Source organism: Lampetra fluviatilis, chromosome 16 (genome assembly GCF_964198595.1).
Source record: "Lampetra fluviatilis chromosome 16, kcLamFluv1.1, whole genome shotgun sequence".
Taxonomy (NCBI): domain Eukaryota; kingdom Metazoa; phylum Chordata; class Hyperoartia; order Petromyzontiformes; family Petromyzontidae; genus Lampetra; species Lampetra fluviatilis.
Genome location: NC_136290.1, coordinates 12,463,664 through 12,480,928, shown reverse-complemented (window position 1 = coordinate 12,480,928; position 17,265 = coordinate 12,463,664). Strand labels below are relative to the sequence as shown.

Below are 17,265 nucleotides of genomic sequence, written 5' to 3'. Positions count from 1 at the left end.
CCCCTCGACTCAAACACCCCCCCCCCCACTGCGGGCCTGGGAGGGCCCTAACGGGATTGCCCGCATGACTGTCCCCTGCTCAGCCGTCGCATGGTCTATGTTTGCACTTAATTCTAGGGCTCCCTGAAAGAACCACTCAGTTGTTGTGTTTAGTTTGTTGTGTCCCTCCCCCCTCCCCCGCACCTCCGATTAGCACGGATGGCTTCGTACGGCGTCGATGAACTTCAAGGTACGTACGTACAAATGAGCGATGATGGGGAGGAAGTGCGTGCCCGGCCGGTCAGGAAAAGCGTGGTCGCTGGGTGCCAAGCGCAAGTGGCCTCCGCTGATGGATGGCGCTCGTTGACCAGGGCTGCTGTTGGCAAAGGAAAAAGGTGACGTCGCGGCGCCGCAGGCACCTTCTCACGCCACTGCGCGTAGAACAAGACGTGGTTTCCGCTAAAGGGAGGTCTTTAGGGCCCATCTAGAGGGTATTTTTCGGCTGCTTTTCCACGTTGACTCGACGTATTTTGTCTGTGTGTACGTTGAACTTCCTTCGCAACGCACGTAGCCAACCGTGCTAATTGGAGGTGCGGGGAAAGGACAACAAAACATTGTGAAAGAAGTGACAGTGCCCACACTTTATCCCACCGCACACGACACAGGCGCTGGAGCACCATGGCGGCGAGATGTTAACTACCTTGCCTGGTCTACAGGAGTTTGCGTGTTTTCCCCGTGGCCGCCGGGATTTTTCTTCGGGTTCTCCGCTTTTTTTGCCCTCCACATTTCGAATCAATTTGCGTTTCGAGTGTTTGGCTGCTGCTCTACGTTTCCACGCGATAAGCCACTTCGTTGAGCGATCATTTGCGGCCAGGTCGCTTCTGAAGAAGAGCTGTATAGCCCAGTGGGCCTTACCTGATAAAATAAAAAAACAGTACAAACAAAAATAGGGGGTGAAGTTAAGAGACTCGCGTTTCGACTGCCGTGCTGGGAGATCGAACCGCACTGGCGAACTCTGGATCGCGTGCGCGTTCCACCGTGCCCGTCACACCGTGTGTGTTCCACCGTGGCAGCAAACCGTGACTGTTGATCGGGTTATTAAGCAAGCGCTCGCTGCGGGATTGACAGCAGCTTTCCGTTCTCGCCTCTCCCATCTCGCTGGCTCTCGCGCTCTCTCGCTCGCCAGCGACAGTGCGCCGGGGACTCGCACGCGGGTCCCTTCCGCTGTCAGCCCCCTTTGGCAAACGGCCTCTCGCGGGCGGGAATAATCCTCCCCGAGATATCGCGGTGGCTGGCGTGATAAATTTGGGGCTTACGCAAGCGTCTCGAATGCTTTTTTTGGCACAAAAGATTGGGGGATGTTTTTGGCCTCGGCAGCGCTGTTCCCCTGGTAATGGCGCTTATTTCTTTGGGGGAGGTATCTGGGACACGAACGGGCGAATGGACGAACCCCTGGAGCGCCCCGTGATGTGACCTTCCTATTGGGGTTAGGACGCTTTCATTTGTTTTAAAACAAGGCAGCCGCGCGGGTGAGCGAGCGACGTTCCTCCCGCCCCTGCGTCTCGGCGCATGTGGCATGTAACGATGCGTCGATTCTTTACGCGCCCGTCGAATCGCGCATTTCCCCGACGGTCGACCGTTTCTGCGTTTTGTGAGTTACGCGCAAATTGGCGATGTTGCCACGAGCAGCGTAACAACAGTCAGCTGCAATCTGCCGGTTTCATTCCACCTCTCTCAGTGCGGCGGTTACAACAATGGTGCAACTTCTCTTAAATCCCCCCCATCCTCCCCCCATGTTTGTTCACCCATCAGTTCGCCTTAAACATCTTCACGAGAGTGAGTGCATCGGTAGCTCGCACGTGGGCTCTGACATCTTCCAAGACGTGTGACCAGCGTGGAACAGAAGGCCCCGAGAGGGGCCCCTCTAGAGGCCTCTCTCTCACTGGCGGGTCCTTCCGCCAGCGGTGGCACGAGCAGGACGTTGCAGGGCTGCGCCTTAACCTCTCCGTCTTTCGCACGCAAATCGTCAACGCTGACGCTCAGCTGCCGAGATCGAAGAGACGGGGCACGTCATTCAGGGCCATTTTGCTCACGGGTAATCGATGTGTTGGTTGTTATGGTTTAAGTTGTTCAGCCAACAGTGGGGGCTCAAGCATTGAGCTAGCGAAGGCCCTCCACAGCTCAGCGTGCACTTACGTTGGGTTTTATTTGACTATTCGCTGGCTCCCGCACGACGCATCGTGCGAGATAATAACACTCAGGAGCATGATCACATTAGCGCCGCCCGTTAATTAATTTCGTGCGTTTTTTTTTTGTCTTGAAACAAAGCGGTGCCGTTAAAGCGCAGGTAAAATGGGGTCCTCTGTGTGATTGTCGCGAAAATCATTCCGTGTTCATCACCCACGGGGTTAGGATTTCTAAGTCTGGCGGAGCAGCCAAGAGAAAATAAAGTTTAGCGAGGGTGAAACAGTTTGATGACCTTTGAAATTGGCGAGCGGGTAGGAAGAATCCCCATTTCGAACGGTCGCATCCGGCAGTGTTACCAACCCCGCCTCCAATCGCAGCCCTGAAAGACGACATCACAAAACCACTTCTGAACCCCCACCCCCACTCTCGATGGCTCTCGCTATCTTCACCCGCAGCGTTTAATTTTTTATATATATCGCGTGCAATGACTCTCCGTCGTTTGTCAGTCAAAGCAACATTTCTTATTGTTTGAACTGGCATAAGTTGAATTAAGTGAGGGGAGGGGGGGAGGTCGAGGAAAATGAACGCGATGGTTGAAACCATCAACTGAGACCATAAACTTGCTTCAGCGCCCGGATTAATCGCGGGCGGCTGCCCAGATTTGAACGCCGGATCTCGGCTGTGCCGGCTCAGGCTATGACGTGGTATTAACCGGGGACGTGCGGTCAGGGAAGGCAGGGGAGGCAGGGGAGGCAGGGCCTCACCTGCCTCCCCTGACCGCACGTCCCTGGTATTAACCCCCCGCTCCCCCACCCGAGCCACCTGGCCACCTCGAAGATTTATCACAACGAGAGGCGGGGAGATCCACTCCTCGCTCGCGTGGCTGTTGGCGCGACGGGCTCAGGAAGAGACACCACAGTGTTGGTGTGTGCCGAGCCAACTGATCTCTCTCTCTCAATACAGACAAGGACACGACATTGGTGCTTTGTGGTCTGCAGCGAGTGTGGGGAGTGGCGGTGTAGCGGTTAGAGCGCTGCGCTGTGAACCAGATGAGCTGGGTTCGATTCCCGTTCACGGCCAACACCAGCGACGATTATCTGAACCGGCCCTGGGCCTCCCCTAGGTCGACTCGGCTTCAAATGAGTACCTGGTGCGGTGTTTAAATATTGCCACTAGGGATACAAAGGCGGCCGGGCGGGGTGCTGGTCACCTACCCCCTCATTGCTGTACCGGCCTTCATCGGTGCTCACTAACAGCACTTGCCCCAACAGTCTGTTAAGGCTATATAGGGGATCTTTGTCTTTGTTCGTTCGAGCATATTGCATACACAGGGTGTACATGAATGCATTATTCATTATTAAATGATGATGACGATAATATAGCAATGCGTCGGAGAGCTAACCCAACCAAGGAGATGGAGCGATGAATCAGTTTGTGTGCGTAGGTGCTGAGTGGATTATTACACTCGCAGTATTGTGAGAAGTGATGTTAGCTTGTGAAGGCCTTCATCCAACAGTGGATTGACCATGGCTGTTGATGATGATGATACATGGATTATAATATTGGCGGGGTAAACTACAATCTTCGAAATATAATTTATATTTTTTTGCATCAAAAGCTCTAAACGTAAGCACATTTATTTCTTACTTTAATGTCAGGTGGCTAAGACCTGGATTCGATCCCAGAAACTCGGCGTCTTTGGCAAGAGATGTTAACACAATTCACAGGTAGATGCTGAGTCAGTGAGTCTGTGAGTGGTTTGCAATGGTGTTATCCCTGCTCTCTGCCAGCATTCTTGAGAATACAGACTTAATTTAGAGCAAATCTGTCAATCCAGACTCTTTTATCTTTGATCAGAATCTATATTTATCCTGAAAAAATCCGATGAGATGTGACGATCTTTTTCACAGATGTCCAGTAGACAATACCTTGCTGGATTAAGGCTTCATTCCTTTAGAACAGTTTCTTTTTAATGTTTTAGTTTGTTTTCCTTCCCCACACCTTCGATTAGCACGTTTGGCTATGCATGCTGCAAAATAATTTCAACAATTAATTAAGGCTCCTCCATGACTACATTGGTCATGCGTGGGGGTCTTTTGACCATACTTCACCATGAAGCAACGGTGGGGTGGGGGGGGGGCAAGCCCAGGCCTGGTCACCCAGATCACAGGAGCACAAGCCCAACAGCTGTGACACTGTTCCCACAACACTCGCAATACAATTTTCTAAAACCAGATTTTATGCCAACATGTTTTTTTCAAAATTCTATTTTCTTTTCTTTTTATAGCGCCATGCCAGGGCTGTCTGTGTGACCGGATTTGTGGGCAATTAGTCAATTCTGGCAAATTGACACGGAGCGCTGACCCATTAATTAGAGACTGGCCACGCCTCCGAATGTGCCAGCACGCATCTGTCAGTAATGATAGGCAATCTTTCTGCTGAGCCGAAGCTGCCTGTGAATCAGTGGCTTTGCAGCAGGTGCTAATTTGCCTTCGATTTCCCCGTGTAATTTAGTAGGTTCCTTATGAGCGGCACGGTAATGACGAGGCACCACATACAGCAAAGGCATATCCACACAACAACAGCAGCAGTAGCAGGAGCAGCTGCCAATACGCCACTCATTGACGGTGACATCATCCCCGGAGCTTGTGCCAGGCTAGGTGCACTTTGATGCCACGTGGAGTGTAGGCTTGCTGCAGGCAGGAGATCGCGGGACAGACCAAGGTGTCATGGCTCTCTGGGAGTGGATCCTATCAGCAGCATTGGTTCAATACACGCATACTAATGAGCCGATTTTGACAATCAGTGTCTCATCAGCAGGGTCAGGCATGCTGGAACCATTGCTGGTGAACCGCTTGATGTTTATAGGCACGGACCGTCTGTAAGCAATGGGTCCACGTTCAATGCATAACCCTTCAATACTCAGCACACAAAAACACTATAATGAAGCGGCGTCATGGTTGGAGAGACATTATTTGTTTTGTTATTAGCATTCTCCACAACGACAATTGTGGTGGGACATACCGTGGGTACCGCCACCTCTTCCAAGACTTCCTGACGGTGTGGAAGAGTAAGCCAAGAGTTCCCTCTCGAGGATTATCTAGAGCTCACGATAGGAGAATTCCCTTCTGCCAGCAGTGTGGCCTAGGCAAGCAATTTCTAGGCGCCTTCACCTTTGACAATTAACCGAATGAAAACCAAACTAATTGCGTTCATTCATAACGGCGGCCACCGTTATAGCGGCTCGTGCCTGCCAACAGGGTCAGCGCCGCGCACATTAAACTCAATTAAGCATCGCTGGAACGTCACACCTGTCTGGCCCTGTCGAGAATTTGCGTCGAGGGGGCATTTGAAGGTGTCGGGGTCCAGGGTGGGTGGTGACGGCAGGGGGTGGGGAAGGCGGGGGAGGTTGGTGGGGGCTCGTTTTAAAACAGCCCCCCCCCAAGCGGCCCCTGAAAGCCTCTTGAAGCGTGATCCACCGTGACCCCCCCACACCCGCCCCAGCGCAGCTCCGAGCGTGACGGATCGGCGGGGAGGTTGGGGGTCACCCTGGAGCGGCGGGGGTGGTGTCGGGGCCACCTGTCCCCCGCTCGTCAGCGTTCAGGGGTCCAGACACAATGGGGGTCGTGACCTTTGCATTGCAGTGTCTGGCGAGTTGCTGCGTGCCATTGGGGCCAGGAGAAGTGTGGTGGATTTAGGGGGATGGGGGGGGCAAGAGGGTGGATGGCATTCCGCACCGGGTCTGTTGCATTCCCCGACGCTCCGTGCCGCTTTGAATCATTGCCGCGACGAATTCCCGAGAGTAATGTGTTCCTAGAATCCTCTTTCTTTCAGGAGCCAACTACTGACTTTTGAGTTTCCCAGAATCCTTCACTCTCTCAGCGAAGCCAGCTGCTCGGAGGTGACCGCGTGGCTTAGAGGTCAGAGCGTTCAGCTGACACTGCTGAGGTCCTGCGTCCCAAAGCCAGGCAGCGGCCCATGGTTTAACCTTGTTTCCAAAACGTCGTGAGTTGATGGTGGCAATTATTGCAGCAAACAAAAAAAACATTAAAGTTGGTTCTGTACTTAATTTGTCAAAAATTCCAGCTGCGGAAATTCGCAAATCCGTCATGCGACAGTCAAAGTGGGTGGGAAAGTGCTGCCCTCTGCCGTATGGACCAGAGGTCGCCTGAAGGTATCTCGGCAGTAGCTCTGCGATATCTGCTTCTGCATGCCGTTCTCTAACACGAAGGGTCGGTTGCACCGCTGTACTTGGTCTCCTGACCTAACGTCAACAGCACAATCTCGATAACATTGGCGGAAAGATTAAAAAAAACCCGCAAGGATCAATTTTAAATGGCAAATCAATGCGTCGTCACACCCGTAATTAGATCTCACATGTCAGGTTTGCCATTGGGCAGAGGACTAAAGACAGTGACAAGATTTGCATATAATTGACAACATTAGATAATTGACAGCGTCGAAAAAATTTACAACGCTGAAAAAAACCCACCCAGCCCGGGTGACTTTGGCCATCACCGTAGCAAAAAAAAAAATCCCACTTAGTAATTTTTTTCATCATCCTGCGATTTAAATGAAATATTTCCCCGTCAAGAAGTGGGCCCGAGTAATTCGGGACTAAAGGCTCGAGACAGGCAAAGATTAAAAGCTATCCCGATGTGTAAGCACATTATCTAATAGCGCGCGGAGTGACTGCACGAGAGCGGAGTGCCGTGTTCTTTATTGCCGCTGTCTCTTTATGGCATTGCGAGTGACATTACAGAGCGCCGCGGATCCGTACGGATGGGACTGACTGTGGTGCGTACGAGGCTTGGACGGTTGTTGGTGGTTTAGGAGGGAGGGTGGAGGTGGTGGTGGTGGTGGGGCAAGGGGAGCTAGGGGGCGGCGGGGAGGGTGTGCGGGACGAGGGAGAGCTGTCGGTCGGATTGCAACGAAAAATAACACCCAACACGATAGCGTCCGCAGAGATTTCCCCGCAACCTGCCCTTCGTAAGACGAGACCCAGACGGACGTCCCGCCGACTTGAAAGCCCATTCTCCGTCATCCACGTTTGCCCGCTGCTGCCATGACAGGCCACTGCAATTATTGATGATGATGATGATAATAATACTACCACGACGGCTGCTGCTGCTGCTGTATTATCCCCTCGTATCGATAATAGAAATGCTGTGCTCGTATTTAGCGAGGATCTATGATGCTCCCGCCGGTATAGTGAGTCACAGCGTTCTGCTGCTCTGGCCGCCACCTTTCCTCGTCCCGAATAAGATGCATTGCGATGATCGCTATACATTTCACGGACGTATGTGTTCGGGGTCGAACGATTCTCTCCGCTTGATCGATTCATTTTGATTCTTACGGCGTCACTGCGGAGAATGTAAGACGCGAAATAAATAAGCACGCAGTACACCTCCCCCCCCATGTTTGTCTCTCCACTTGTAAAACAATAGTTTGTTTGATACACGTGCATATGAACACCCGGTAGTTCATCAGCTTTGGCTTCAGAGAGCCTGACTTTGCTGATGAGACGCAGTGTTTAAACCGGTCCAGAGTTGTTCTTGTGTTGAACCAACACTGCTGGAAAGATTCACTCCCAGAAGGCCGTGTGGCCGATGGGATTCGTACAACAATTACCCAACGCTTCTGTGTGCTTCACGATAGATATGGCAAGGAGATGCATTGCCTCCTTATGCATATATTGATTCTCACAGATCACTGTACGTGTGTTGAATTGCATCAGTGGACATGTATGGCTTTTCGATTCATATTTGCTCCATTTGGTCGATGTCACCCACTGCAGCCACCAGAGGCGTTACCATTCAACGCAACGGGAATTTATTTATTTGATACGAACTGAATCGTGGCCTTGATTTTTGCGGAGGGTGCGTGCAGGGCGGAAAATCATTGCCAGACAAATATATAAACAACAACAACATATTATTGGTTCTTTCTGTAAAGTCACGTTGAAGGGAAATAATAAAATAATAAATAACTGCTTGTGTTGCAGTCGAAACGTCGTAAGATTTTTGTTTTGTTTTATATTTGTATTATTGTATTATTTGACTTTACCGAAAGAACCAAGAATATGAATCCCTGCAGTCACGAAAACTTTAAATCAAAACAACAACAACATCAACACACACGTACAGGTGTTTGAAAGAGAGGGACCCAATTTCAAAGCAGTATATTTCACGATGTCAACATGTTACAATTATACAAAAAGTTACAAACGGTTTAATGAGTTATCAAGTTTTACTAAACATTTTATAAATGCTCTATGTGCCCTCCACCTGCTGTACGGACAACATCGAGACGATAGTTGAATTCGTCCCAAACGCCTCTCTTCTCACGTTTTCCTCTGAGGTGCGTGGTCGCCCTGTGCTCTTCCCCGCACATCAACAGCCTGTTTCCTCAAATTGTCGGTACCAACGACGAACGCTCTTTGACATTGGCGGATCGATGCCAAAACGCCGTTGAAACGCACGCTGCACCGCAATTACGGATTCAGTCTTGCTGAACTGCAGAACGCAAAACGCCTCGTCTTGCGTGGTCACCGTCTTGCGAATGACTGAGGCTAGGGGCTGTTTGTGCACTAAGAGAGGCATCGAGCAGTAAACATTTGAAACTCTATGCCCCGCCCTTTCAAGTGGTAAGAGTTTCATTATGGACGGTTCGAAGGTTGCAGAGATTTAGCGATTTCAAATCGGGTCAATCATTTTGAAACACCCTGTATAATAACAGTGCCTTGAAAAGCACGTGCTGCGAAGAGGGGAAATTGTGGGAGGCGTTTTTGTTTTGAGCGAACTGCGCTTGTGCTTCGCTGCCGACGCAACGGCCAACGCCAAACTCATTTGTCTCGTGGATGTAGAGGGGGGTGAGGCGAGTGCCCAACGGGTGGCGAGCGTGGAAAGAGGGTCGCACAGGGAGGACCCCCGGGAAAGGGGGATACAAAGGGGGACCGGGAGAGAGGGAGTGCGGAAGGAGAAAGGGACGGGGTGTAGCGAGCGTCCGCCACGGGTGGAAGTGTGGAGAGAGAGAAGGAGTGCGAGTGGAGTGGAGAAGGAAGAGTGAATTAACGGCGAGCAGCCCTGAGACAGAATCTGGTCTCCGTGTGATTCTACAATACCCGGGGTGTCCGGAAGCCCTGTTCTACATATACACCGATAACGTTGTTGCGAGAATACGGCGAGCGGTAACGAGGTTCTTGCTTTAGCCTCCGTTGCACGCGGAGGAAGGTGACCCCCCCCCCCCCCTGGGGTTGGGGGGAGGGAAGACCTGGAGGCCAAGTGGTGGCGGCAATGAGAGCGCGAGCGATGAGTCGCCGAGGGGACGCGTCGCTCGCCGTGTGACAAGAGGAAGGCTCAAAGCTGGAGGACAGCGGTGGCTGACGGCTGCGTGGATCTAGCAGCGGGAACTGCGGCCTCGGCCGTGATGGCAGAAAACTCATTTCTTCAGAACTCTGCTTTTTGTGTTTAGTTAGTTTGTCTTTTCCCGCATTCCCCGACAAGCACGGTTGGCTACGTACGGTGCGAAAGAAGTTCGACATACGTACGTGCGTGACCTCTCAAGCTTACGTGTACTGTACGCTTATGGCTATCTAAATAAAAGAAGCAAAATCATTATTTGTAGTCAAAACAACCGAGGAGATGTGACTCCAGCGAACGGGGGTCAATGTTGTGTACATTAACCCCCATTAAAGCATTGAGAAATCAGTCAATACAATGCTTTATGTGAAAGCAGGTGAGGGCCTTTTGAGACTTAGTCTCCTAATCCAGCCAGACCTCACTTGTGAGCTATAAAGGAAATTCAATTCACGTTCAAATAAAACACGAAACGCTTCCATTACACAGGTTAATATATGATTATTATTAATATCAAATTCTGAGACTAAAACACAAAACCTGAAGTAGAGATTTTACAATTCGGCAGCGCAAGGATTAACATTTGAACTTGAGATGTCACGTGGGGTACGTCATGCAGAGCGCAGAGGCAGCAAATTCCATCGTTCTGCACTCCCCCCTCGCCACCCACTCAACATTGCCAACTCGCACTGACCGACCGGCATGGTGAAGTATGGTCAAATAACTCTCACAGCCCGCTCGGCATGGGAGGCACTTCATCCAGCAGTTGATTGATGAAAGCAGGCTCTAGGTGTACGTTGTAGTGGTGCATGAAGCGTTGTTCAAAAGTATTTACGACATCACGAATCTGGTGATCACCATCACCATTTCGTTGTTCATCGTACCAACCAACGTATCTGTTGATGAGATCAATGAATCTAGCAGCTGGTAGGGAGTGATGGTGGGTGGGATGCTGTGACGTCGACGGCTTTGGCTGCGATGACCCCCTTAGACCAGGGTGTCGGCAACAAAAATAACAATTAGAGACGTTTTTGTCAAATTCGGTTAAAAATACTCACCCTCAATATTTCAAGCCGCAATGCACGGTGGGTGGGGGGGGGTCCTGAACAAATGACGTCACGAAGCACGGTCCTTCAAGAGGCCGCACGTGAACGATCGTCGCCCCCCGCTCTCACGATCGTCGCCCCCCCACTCTCACGATCGTCACCCCCCGCTCTCACGATCGTCACCCCCCGCTCTCACGATCGTCACCCCCCGCTCTCACGATCGTCACCCCCCGCTCTCACGATCGTCACCCCCCGCTCTCACGATCGTCACCCCCCGCTCTCACGATCGTCACCCCCCGCTCTCACGATCGTCACCCCCCGCTCTCACGATCGTCACCCCCCACTCTCACGATCGTCACCCCCCACTCTCACGATCGTCACCCCCCACTCACGATCGTCACCCCCCACTCTCACGATCGTCACCCCCCACTCTCACGATCGTCACCCCCCACTCTCACGATCGTCACCCCCCACTCTCACGATTGTCACCCCCCCCACTCTCACGATCGTCACCCCCCCACTCTCACGATCGTCGCCCCCCACTCTCACGATCGTCACCCCCCCCACTCTCACGATCGTCACCCCCCCCACTCTCACGATCGTCGCCCCCCACTCTCACGATCGTCACCCCCCACTCACGATCGTCACCCCCCCACTCTCACGATCGTCACCCCCCCCACTCTCACGATCGTCACCCCCCCACTCTCACGATCGTCGCCCCCCACTCTCACGATCGTCACCCCCCCACTCTCACGATCGTCACCCCCCCCACTCTCACGATCGTCACCCCCCACTCTCACGATCGTCACCCCCCACTCTCACGATCGTCACCCCCCACTCACGATCGTCACCCCCCACTCTCACGATCGTCACCCCCCACTCTCACGATCGTCACCCCCCACTCTCACGATCGTCACCCCCCACTCTCACGATTGTCACCCCCCCCACTCTCACGATCGTCACCCCCCCACTCTCACGATCGTCGCCCCCCACTCTCACGATCGTCACCCCCCCACTCTCACGATCGTCACCCCCCCCACTCTCACGATCGTCGCCCCCCACTCTCACGATCGTCACCCCCCACTCACGATCGTCACCCCCCCACTCTCACGATCGTCACCCCCCCCACTCTCACGATCGTCGCCCCCCACTCTCACGATCGTCACCCCCCCCACTCTCACGATCGTCGCCCCCCACTCTCACTGCATCAGGGCCCCCACGACCCCGGAGGGGGGCATCGGTGTCACCAGACTACGAAGACGAGAGGTGGGGGGGGGGGGTGGACAGGGTGGCGGCACCGTTCACTTCGTTGCACCGGGGCCCCATGCCACAGCCACCGATGAAGGTCGAAGGCAGGAGGCGGTGCAGGAGGCGGCTGTCTCGAGGGCGTTATTCCCCCCTTGCTTCCCGCGGCCTCGCTAATGCCCATGCGCCAGGTGTGCCCCTTGGCGCTAATTGAGGGGTGGACGCGGCCCTCCATGGCGCGCCATTGTGCTCCTAAAATAGCGGTGGGGGGGAGGCGGGGGGGCGGGGGGGAGGGCTCCAGCTTCTGTCCCCGCCGAGTGACCCCCCCCTCCCGTCCCGATATCTGCTCCCGTCGCCCGCGAACGTGAAGGCGACCCGCGCCGCCCTTGTGCCCGCCGGGTGGCGCCGCGCTCGGGGCGAAAGCCGCGGGGGGTGGGGGGCGCCCGGGGCGTCCCCTCCTGGGGGTGGAGGTGGTGGTGGTAGGGGGTGGAGGTGGTGGGGGTACGGGGTGGAGGTGATGGTGGTGGGGGGTGGTGGTGGTGGGTCGAGGTCGTGGTAGGGGGTGGTGGTAGGGGGTGGAGGTGGTGGTATGGGGTGGTGGTGGTATGGGGTGGTGGGGGTGGTGGTAGTGGTAGGGGGTGGTATGGGGTGGTGGTGGTGGGGGTGGTGGTGGTGGGGGATGGAGGTGGTAGGGGGTGGTGGTGGTGGTGGGGGTGGTGGTGGAGGTCGTGGTAGGGGGTGGTGGTGGTATGGGGTGGTGGGGGTGGTGGTGGTAGGGGGTGGTATGGGGTGGTGGTGGTAGGGGGTGGTGGTGGTGGTGGGGGTGGTGGTGGTGGGAGTGGTAGTGGTGGTATGGGGGGGTGGAGGTGGGGGTGGTAGGGGGTGGAGGTGGTGGTGGTAGGGGGTGGTTGTGGTAGGGGATGGAGGTGGTAGGGGGTGGTGGTGGTGGGGGTGGTGGTGGTGGGGGTGGTGGTATGGGGTGGTGGTGGTGGGGGTGGTGGTGGGGGTGGTGGTGGTGCTAGGGGGTGGAGGTGGTTACGGGTCGATGTCGCGCTCTGCGGGTCTCCGCTGGTGTGAGGTTTCACCGTCTCAACGTCGCGGGAGATGCCGCTCGCGAGAATGTCTCGCGGCAGCTTTCAAGAACGCCAAAGGCTTTATTGTATTTGTCCATACCGAGTGGATATGTTGAAGGTTCGGATGAGGATTTGTATTTACAGTGCCCGCAAGGGCGGCACAGTGCCTCTCAGCAAAGGACGGCCTGGGTTCGATTCCGAGGGAGGGCTCAGCTCACCCCAGCCCCCACCACTCCACCCCCCGGGAGATGGCAGTACAGCAAGTGGATTCATTCGCACAGAGCTGTCAGGGCTGGCTATCCTTCCGCATACGCGTGATGGGTTTCATTCGGATTCTCCAGTTTCCTCCCAAATGAGGTCAGACACCCACGAATAGAAGCGGCCAAACGTCTCCTCCCGTGCCCACCCACCGACGCTCCGGGGTGCTGTCGGGAACCACAAACCCCTAGACCGGACAATGTTTCGTTGTTGCCGCCCCAGGTGTCGCTGATGTTGATGCGGTGAGATCACCCGCTTGCTCGCTCACTCGCTCTCGCACGCACGAGAGGGAGAGAGTCATAACGGATTTGGGTCGGCGCCAGGCTGGGTGCCCTTCAGGTTGTGTAGGTGTGCGCGCGCGCGCGCGTGCGCTCGTGACTGAGTGTCGCGCGCACAATGGAGCATGGAACAATTTGCATTTATAAAGCGTCTTAAATGCGACTGGCGTATCAATCCGCCTGGCGCGCGCTGTGCGAGTGAGCCGCGTGCGCGCCAGCGTGTGAGTGCGTGATGTGTTTGTTTGTTGTGTGTGAGCGTTGTGTTTGTTTGTTGTGTGTGAGCGTTGTGTTTGTTTGTTGTGTGTGAGCGTTGTGTTTGTTTGTTGTGTGTGAGCGTTGTGTTTGTTTGTTGCGTGTGAGCGATGTGTTATGCTTGTTGTGTGTGAGCGTTGTGTTTGTTTGTTGTGTGTGAGCGTTGTGTTTGTTTGTTGTGTGTGAGCGTTGTGTTTGTTTGTTGTGTGTGAGCGTTGTGTTTGTTTGTTGTGTGTGAGCGTTGTGTTTGTTTGTTGCGTGTGAGCGATGTGTTATGCTTGTTGTGTGTGAGCGATGTGTTATGCTTGTTGTGTGTGAGCGTTGTGTTTGTTTGTTGTGTGTGAGCGTTGTGTTTGTTTGTTGCGTGTGAGCGATGTGTTATGCTTGTTGTGTGTGAGCGATGTGTTATGCTTGTTGTGTGTGAGCGTTGTGTTTGTTTGTTGTGTGTGAGCGATGTGTTTGTTTGTTGTGTGTGAGCGTTGTGTTTGTTTGTTGTGTGTGAGCGATGTGTTTGTTTGTTGTGTGTGAGCGTTGTGTTTGTTTGTTGTGTGTGAGCGATGTGTTTGTTTGTTGTGTGTGAGCGTTGTGTTATGCTTGTTGTGTGTGAGCGTTGTGTTTGTTTGTTGTGGGTGAGCGTTGTGTTTGTTTGTTGTGTGTGAGCGTTGTGTTTGTTTGTTGTGTGTGAGCGATGTGTTTGTTTGTTGTGTGTGAGCGATGTGTTTGCTTGTTGTGTGTGAGCGATGTGTTTGCTTGTTGTGTGTGAGCGTTGTGTTTGCTTGTTGTGTGTGAGCGTTGTGTTTGTTTGTTGTGTGTGAGCGATGTGTTTGCTTGTTGTGTGTGAGCGTTGTGTTTGCTTGTTGTGTGTGAGCGATGTGTTTGCTTGTTGTGTGTGAGCGTTGTGTTTGCTTGTTGTGTGTGAGCGATGTGTTTGCTTGTTGTGTGTGAGCGATGTGTTTGCTTGTTGTGTGTGAGCGATGTGTTTGCTTGTTGTGTGTGAGCGATGTGTTTGCTTGTTGTGTGTGAGCGATGTGTTTGCTTGTTGTGTGTGAGCGTTGTGTTTGCTTGTTGTGTGTGAGCGATGTGTTTGCTTGTTGTGTGTGAGCGATGTGTTTGCTTGTTGTGTGTGAGCGATGTGTTTGCTTGTTGTGTGTGAGCGTTGTGTTTGCTTGTTGTGTGTGAGCGTTGTGTTTGCTTGTTGTGTGTGAGCGTTGTGTTTGCTTGTTGTGTGTGAGCGATGTGTTTGCTTGTTGTGTGTGAGCGATGTGTTTGCTTGTTGTGTGTGAGCGTTGTGTTTGCTTGTTGTGTGTGAGCGTTGTGTTTGCTTGTTGTGTGTGAGCGATGTGTTTGCTTGTTGTGTGTGAGCGATGTGTTTGCTTGTTGTGTGTGAGCGATGTGTTTGCTTGTTGTGTGTGAGCGTTGTGTTTGCTTGTTGTGTGTGAGCGATGTGTTTGCTTGTTGTGTGTGAGCGATGTGTTTGCTTGTTGTGTGTGAGCGTTGTGTTTGCTTGTTGTGTGTGAGCGTTGTGTTTGCTTGTTGTGTGTGAGCGATGTGTTTGCTTGTTGTGTGTGAGCGTTGTGTTTGCTTGTTGTGTGTGAGCGATGTGTTTGCTTGTTGTGTGTGAGCGATGTGTTTGCTTGTTGTGTGTGAGCGTTGTGTTTGCTTGTTGTGTGTGAGCGATGTGTTTGCTTGTTGTGTGTGAGCGTTGTGTTTGCTTGTTGTGTGTGAGCGTTGTGTTTGCTTGTTGTGTGTGAGCGATGTGTTTGCTTGTTGTGTGTGAGCGTTGTGTTTGCTTGTTGTGTGTGAGCGTTGTGTTTGCTTGTTGTGTGTGAGCGTTGTGTTTGCTTGTTGTGTGTGAGCGATGTGTTTGCTTGTTGTGTGTGAGCGATGTGTTTGCTTGTTGTGTGTGAGCGTTGTGTTTGCTTGTTGTGTGTGAGCGATGTGTTTGCTTGTTGTGTGTGAGCGATGTGTTTGCTTGTTGTGTGTGAGCGTTGTGTTTGCTTGTTGTGTGTGAGCGATGTGTTTGCTTGTTGTGTGTGAGCGATGTGTTTGCTTGTTGTGTGTGAGCGTTGTGTTTGCTTGTTGTGTGTGAGCGTTGTGTTTGCTTGTTGTGTGTGAGCGATGTGTTTGCTTGTTGTGTGTGAGCGATGTGTTTGCTTGTTGTGTGTGAGCGTTGTGTTTGCTTGTTGTGTGTGAGCGTTGTGTTTGCTTGTTGTGTGTGAGCGATGTGTTTGCTTGTTGTGTGTGAGCGATGTGTTTGCTTGTTGTGTGTGAGCGATGTGTTTGCTTGTTGTGTGTGAGCGTTGTGTTTGCTTGTTGTGTGTGAGCGATGTGTTTGCTTGTTGTGTGTGAGCGATGTGTTTGCTTGTTGTGTGTGAGCGATGTGTTTGCTTGTTGTGTGTGAGCGATGTGTTTGTTTGTTGTGTGTGAGCGTTGTGTTTGCTTGTTGTGTGTGAGCGATGTGTTTGCTTGTTGTGTGTGAGCGATGTGTTTGCTTGTTGTGTGTGAGCGATGTGTTTGCTTGTTGTGTGTGAGCGATGTGTTTGTTTGTTGTGTGTGAGCGTTGTGTTTGTTTGTTGTGTGTGAGCGTTGTGTTTGTTTGTTGTGTGTGAGCGATGTGTATGTTTGTTGTGTGTGAGCGATGTGTTTGTTTGTTGTGTGTGAGCGATGTGTTATGTTTGTTGTGTGTGAGCGTTGTGTTTGCTTGTTGTGTGTGAGCGATGTGTTATGTTTGTTGTGTGTGAGTGTTGTGTTTGTTTGTTGTGTGTGAGCGTTGTGTTTGTTTGTTGTGTGTGAGCGTTGTGTTTGTTTGTTGTGTGAGCGACTCTGCGTAATGCGGGAGCAGTGACGCATGGAGTGCTTCGGCGGGAGCCCGAGTTCGATTCGCAGCCGCGGACGACATCGTTGGTGAATATCCGAACCGGTTCTGAGCCTCCCCGCAGGTCAACTCGGCCCTCAGTGAGCACCTGGAGCGGCGTGGTGCCGCCCATCCACCCCCTCGTGTGCCGTGTCGGCCTTCGTCGGTGATCGCTAACAGCACTTGCCCCCGACAGTCCGTCCAGGCTGGACGAGGGACATTTGCCTTTGTCACTTCTTGACTCATCAGCACTCGTGGCGCCTTCCCCCACGTTGATCGGTGCTCACTACCGGCACTTGCCCCCGACAGTCTATTGCAGGCTATACGGGGGTCCTTTCTCTTTTGTGTGTGCGCGTGTGAGTATGCAATTATGAATATACTATGTAGTTCAGCACCCGTAGTGTGGGAGACCATTGCCTGCGTGCGAGCGAGCGAGCGAGTGAAAACGTGATGTGCATAGACCTCTATAAATGTGTTTTCACTTGAGGCGCTTTGACATGCGCCGTGCCATTTAAGTGCATAATAAATGCAAATCCGTAACCTTATTGTTAGATCACGATGAAGAGGGCTTGGGGGGGGGGTCAGCCGGGGTAGGTTGGGGGGTATTGATTTTATTTTGATGGGGAAATTAGAGACAGCAGGATAAGGGTGGAGCGGACGCCTGCGGATCTCACGGGCGCAAATGCAGAACGCTGATCATGGACAGAGGAGGAGGGGGAGGAAGTTGTTCAGCCT

At 52.8% G+C, this 17,265-nt stretch overlaps 1 protein-coding gene across 3 annotated transcripts in view; it reads left to right on the top strand.

Annotated features, from left to right (window-relative positions):
* Positions 1–17,265, top strand: part of LOC144936557 (tetraspanin-4-like) — a 110,188-nt gene that overhangs the window by 40,048 nt on the left and 52,875 nt on the right. Inside the window, exon 1 of one of the 3 annotated variants that reach the window (XM_078863754.1) lies at positions 159–229. The exons of the other annotated variants lie outside the window; for them this stretch is intronic. Within the exon in view, the coding sequence (XP_078719880.1) occupies positions 218–229 (12 nt within the window). The 5' untranslated portion in view covers positions 159–217. Of the gene's footprint in view, positions 1–158; positions 230–17,265 lie in introns of those variants that run through there. 3 annotated transcript variants of the gene reach the window in all.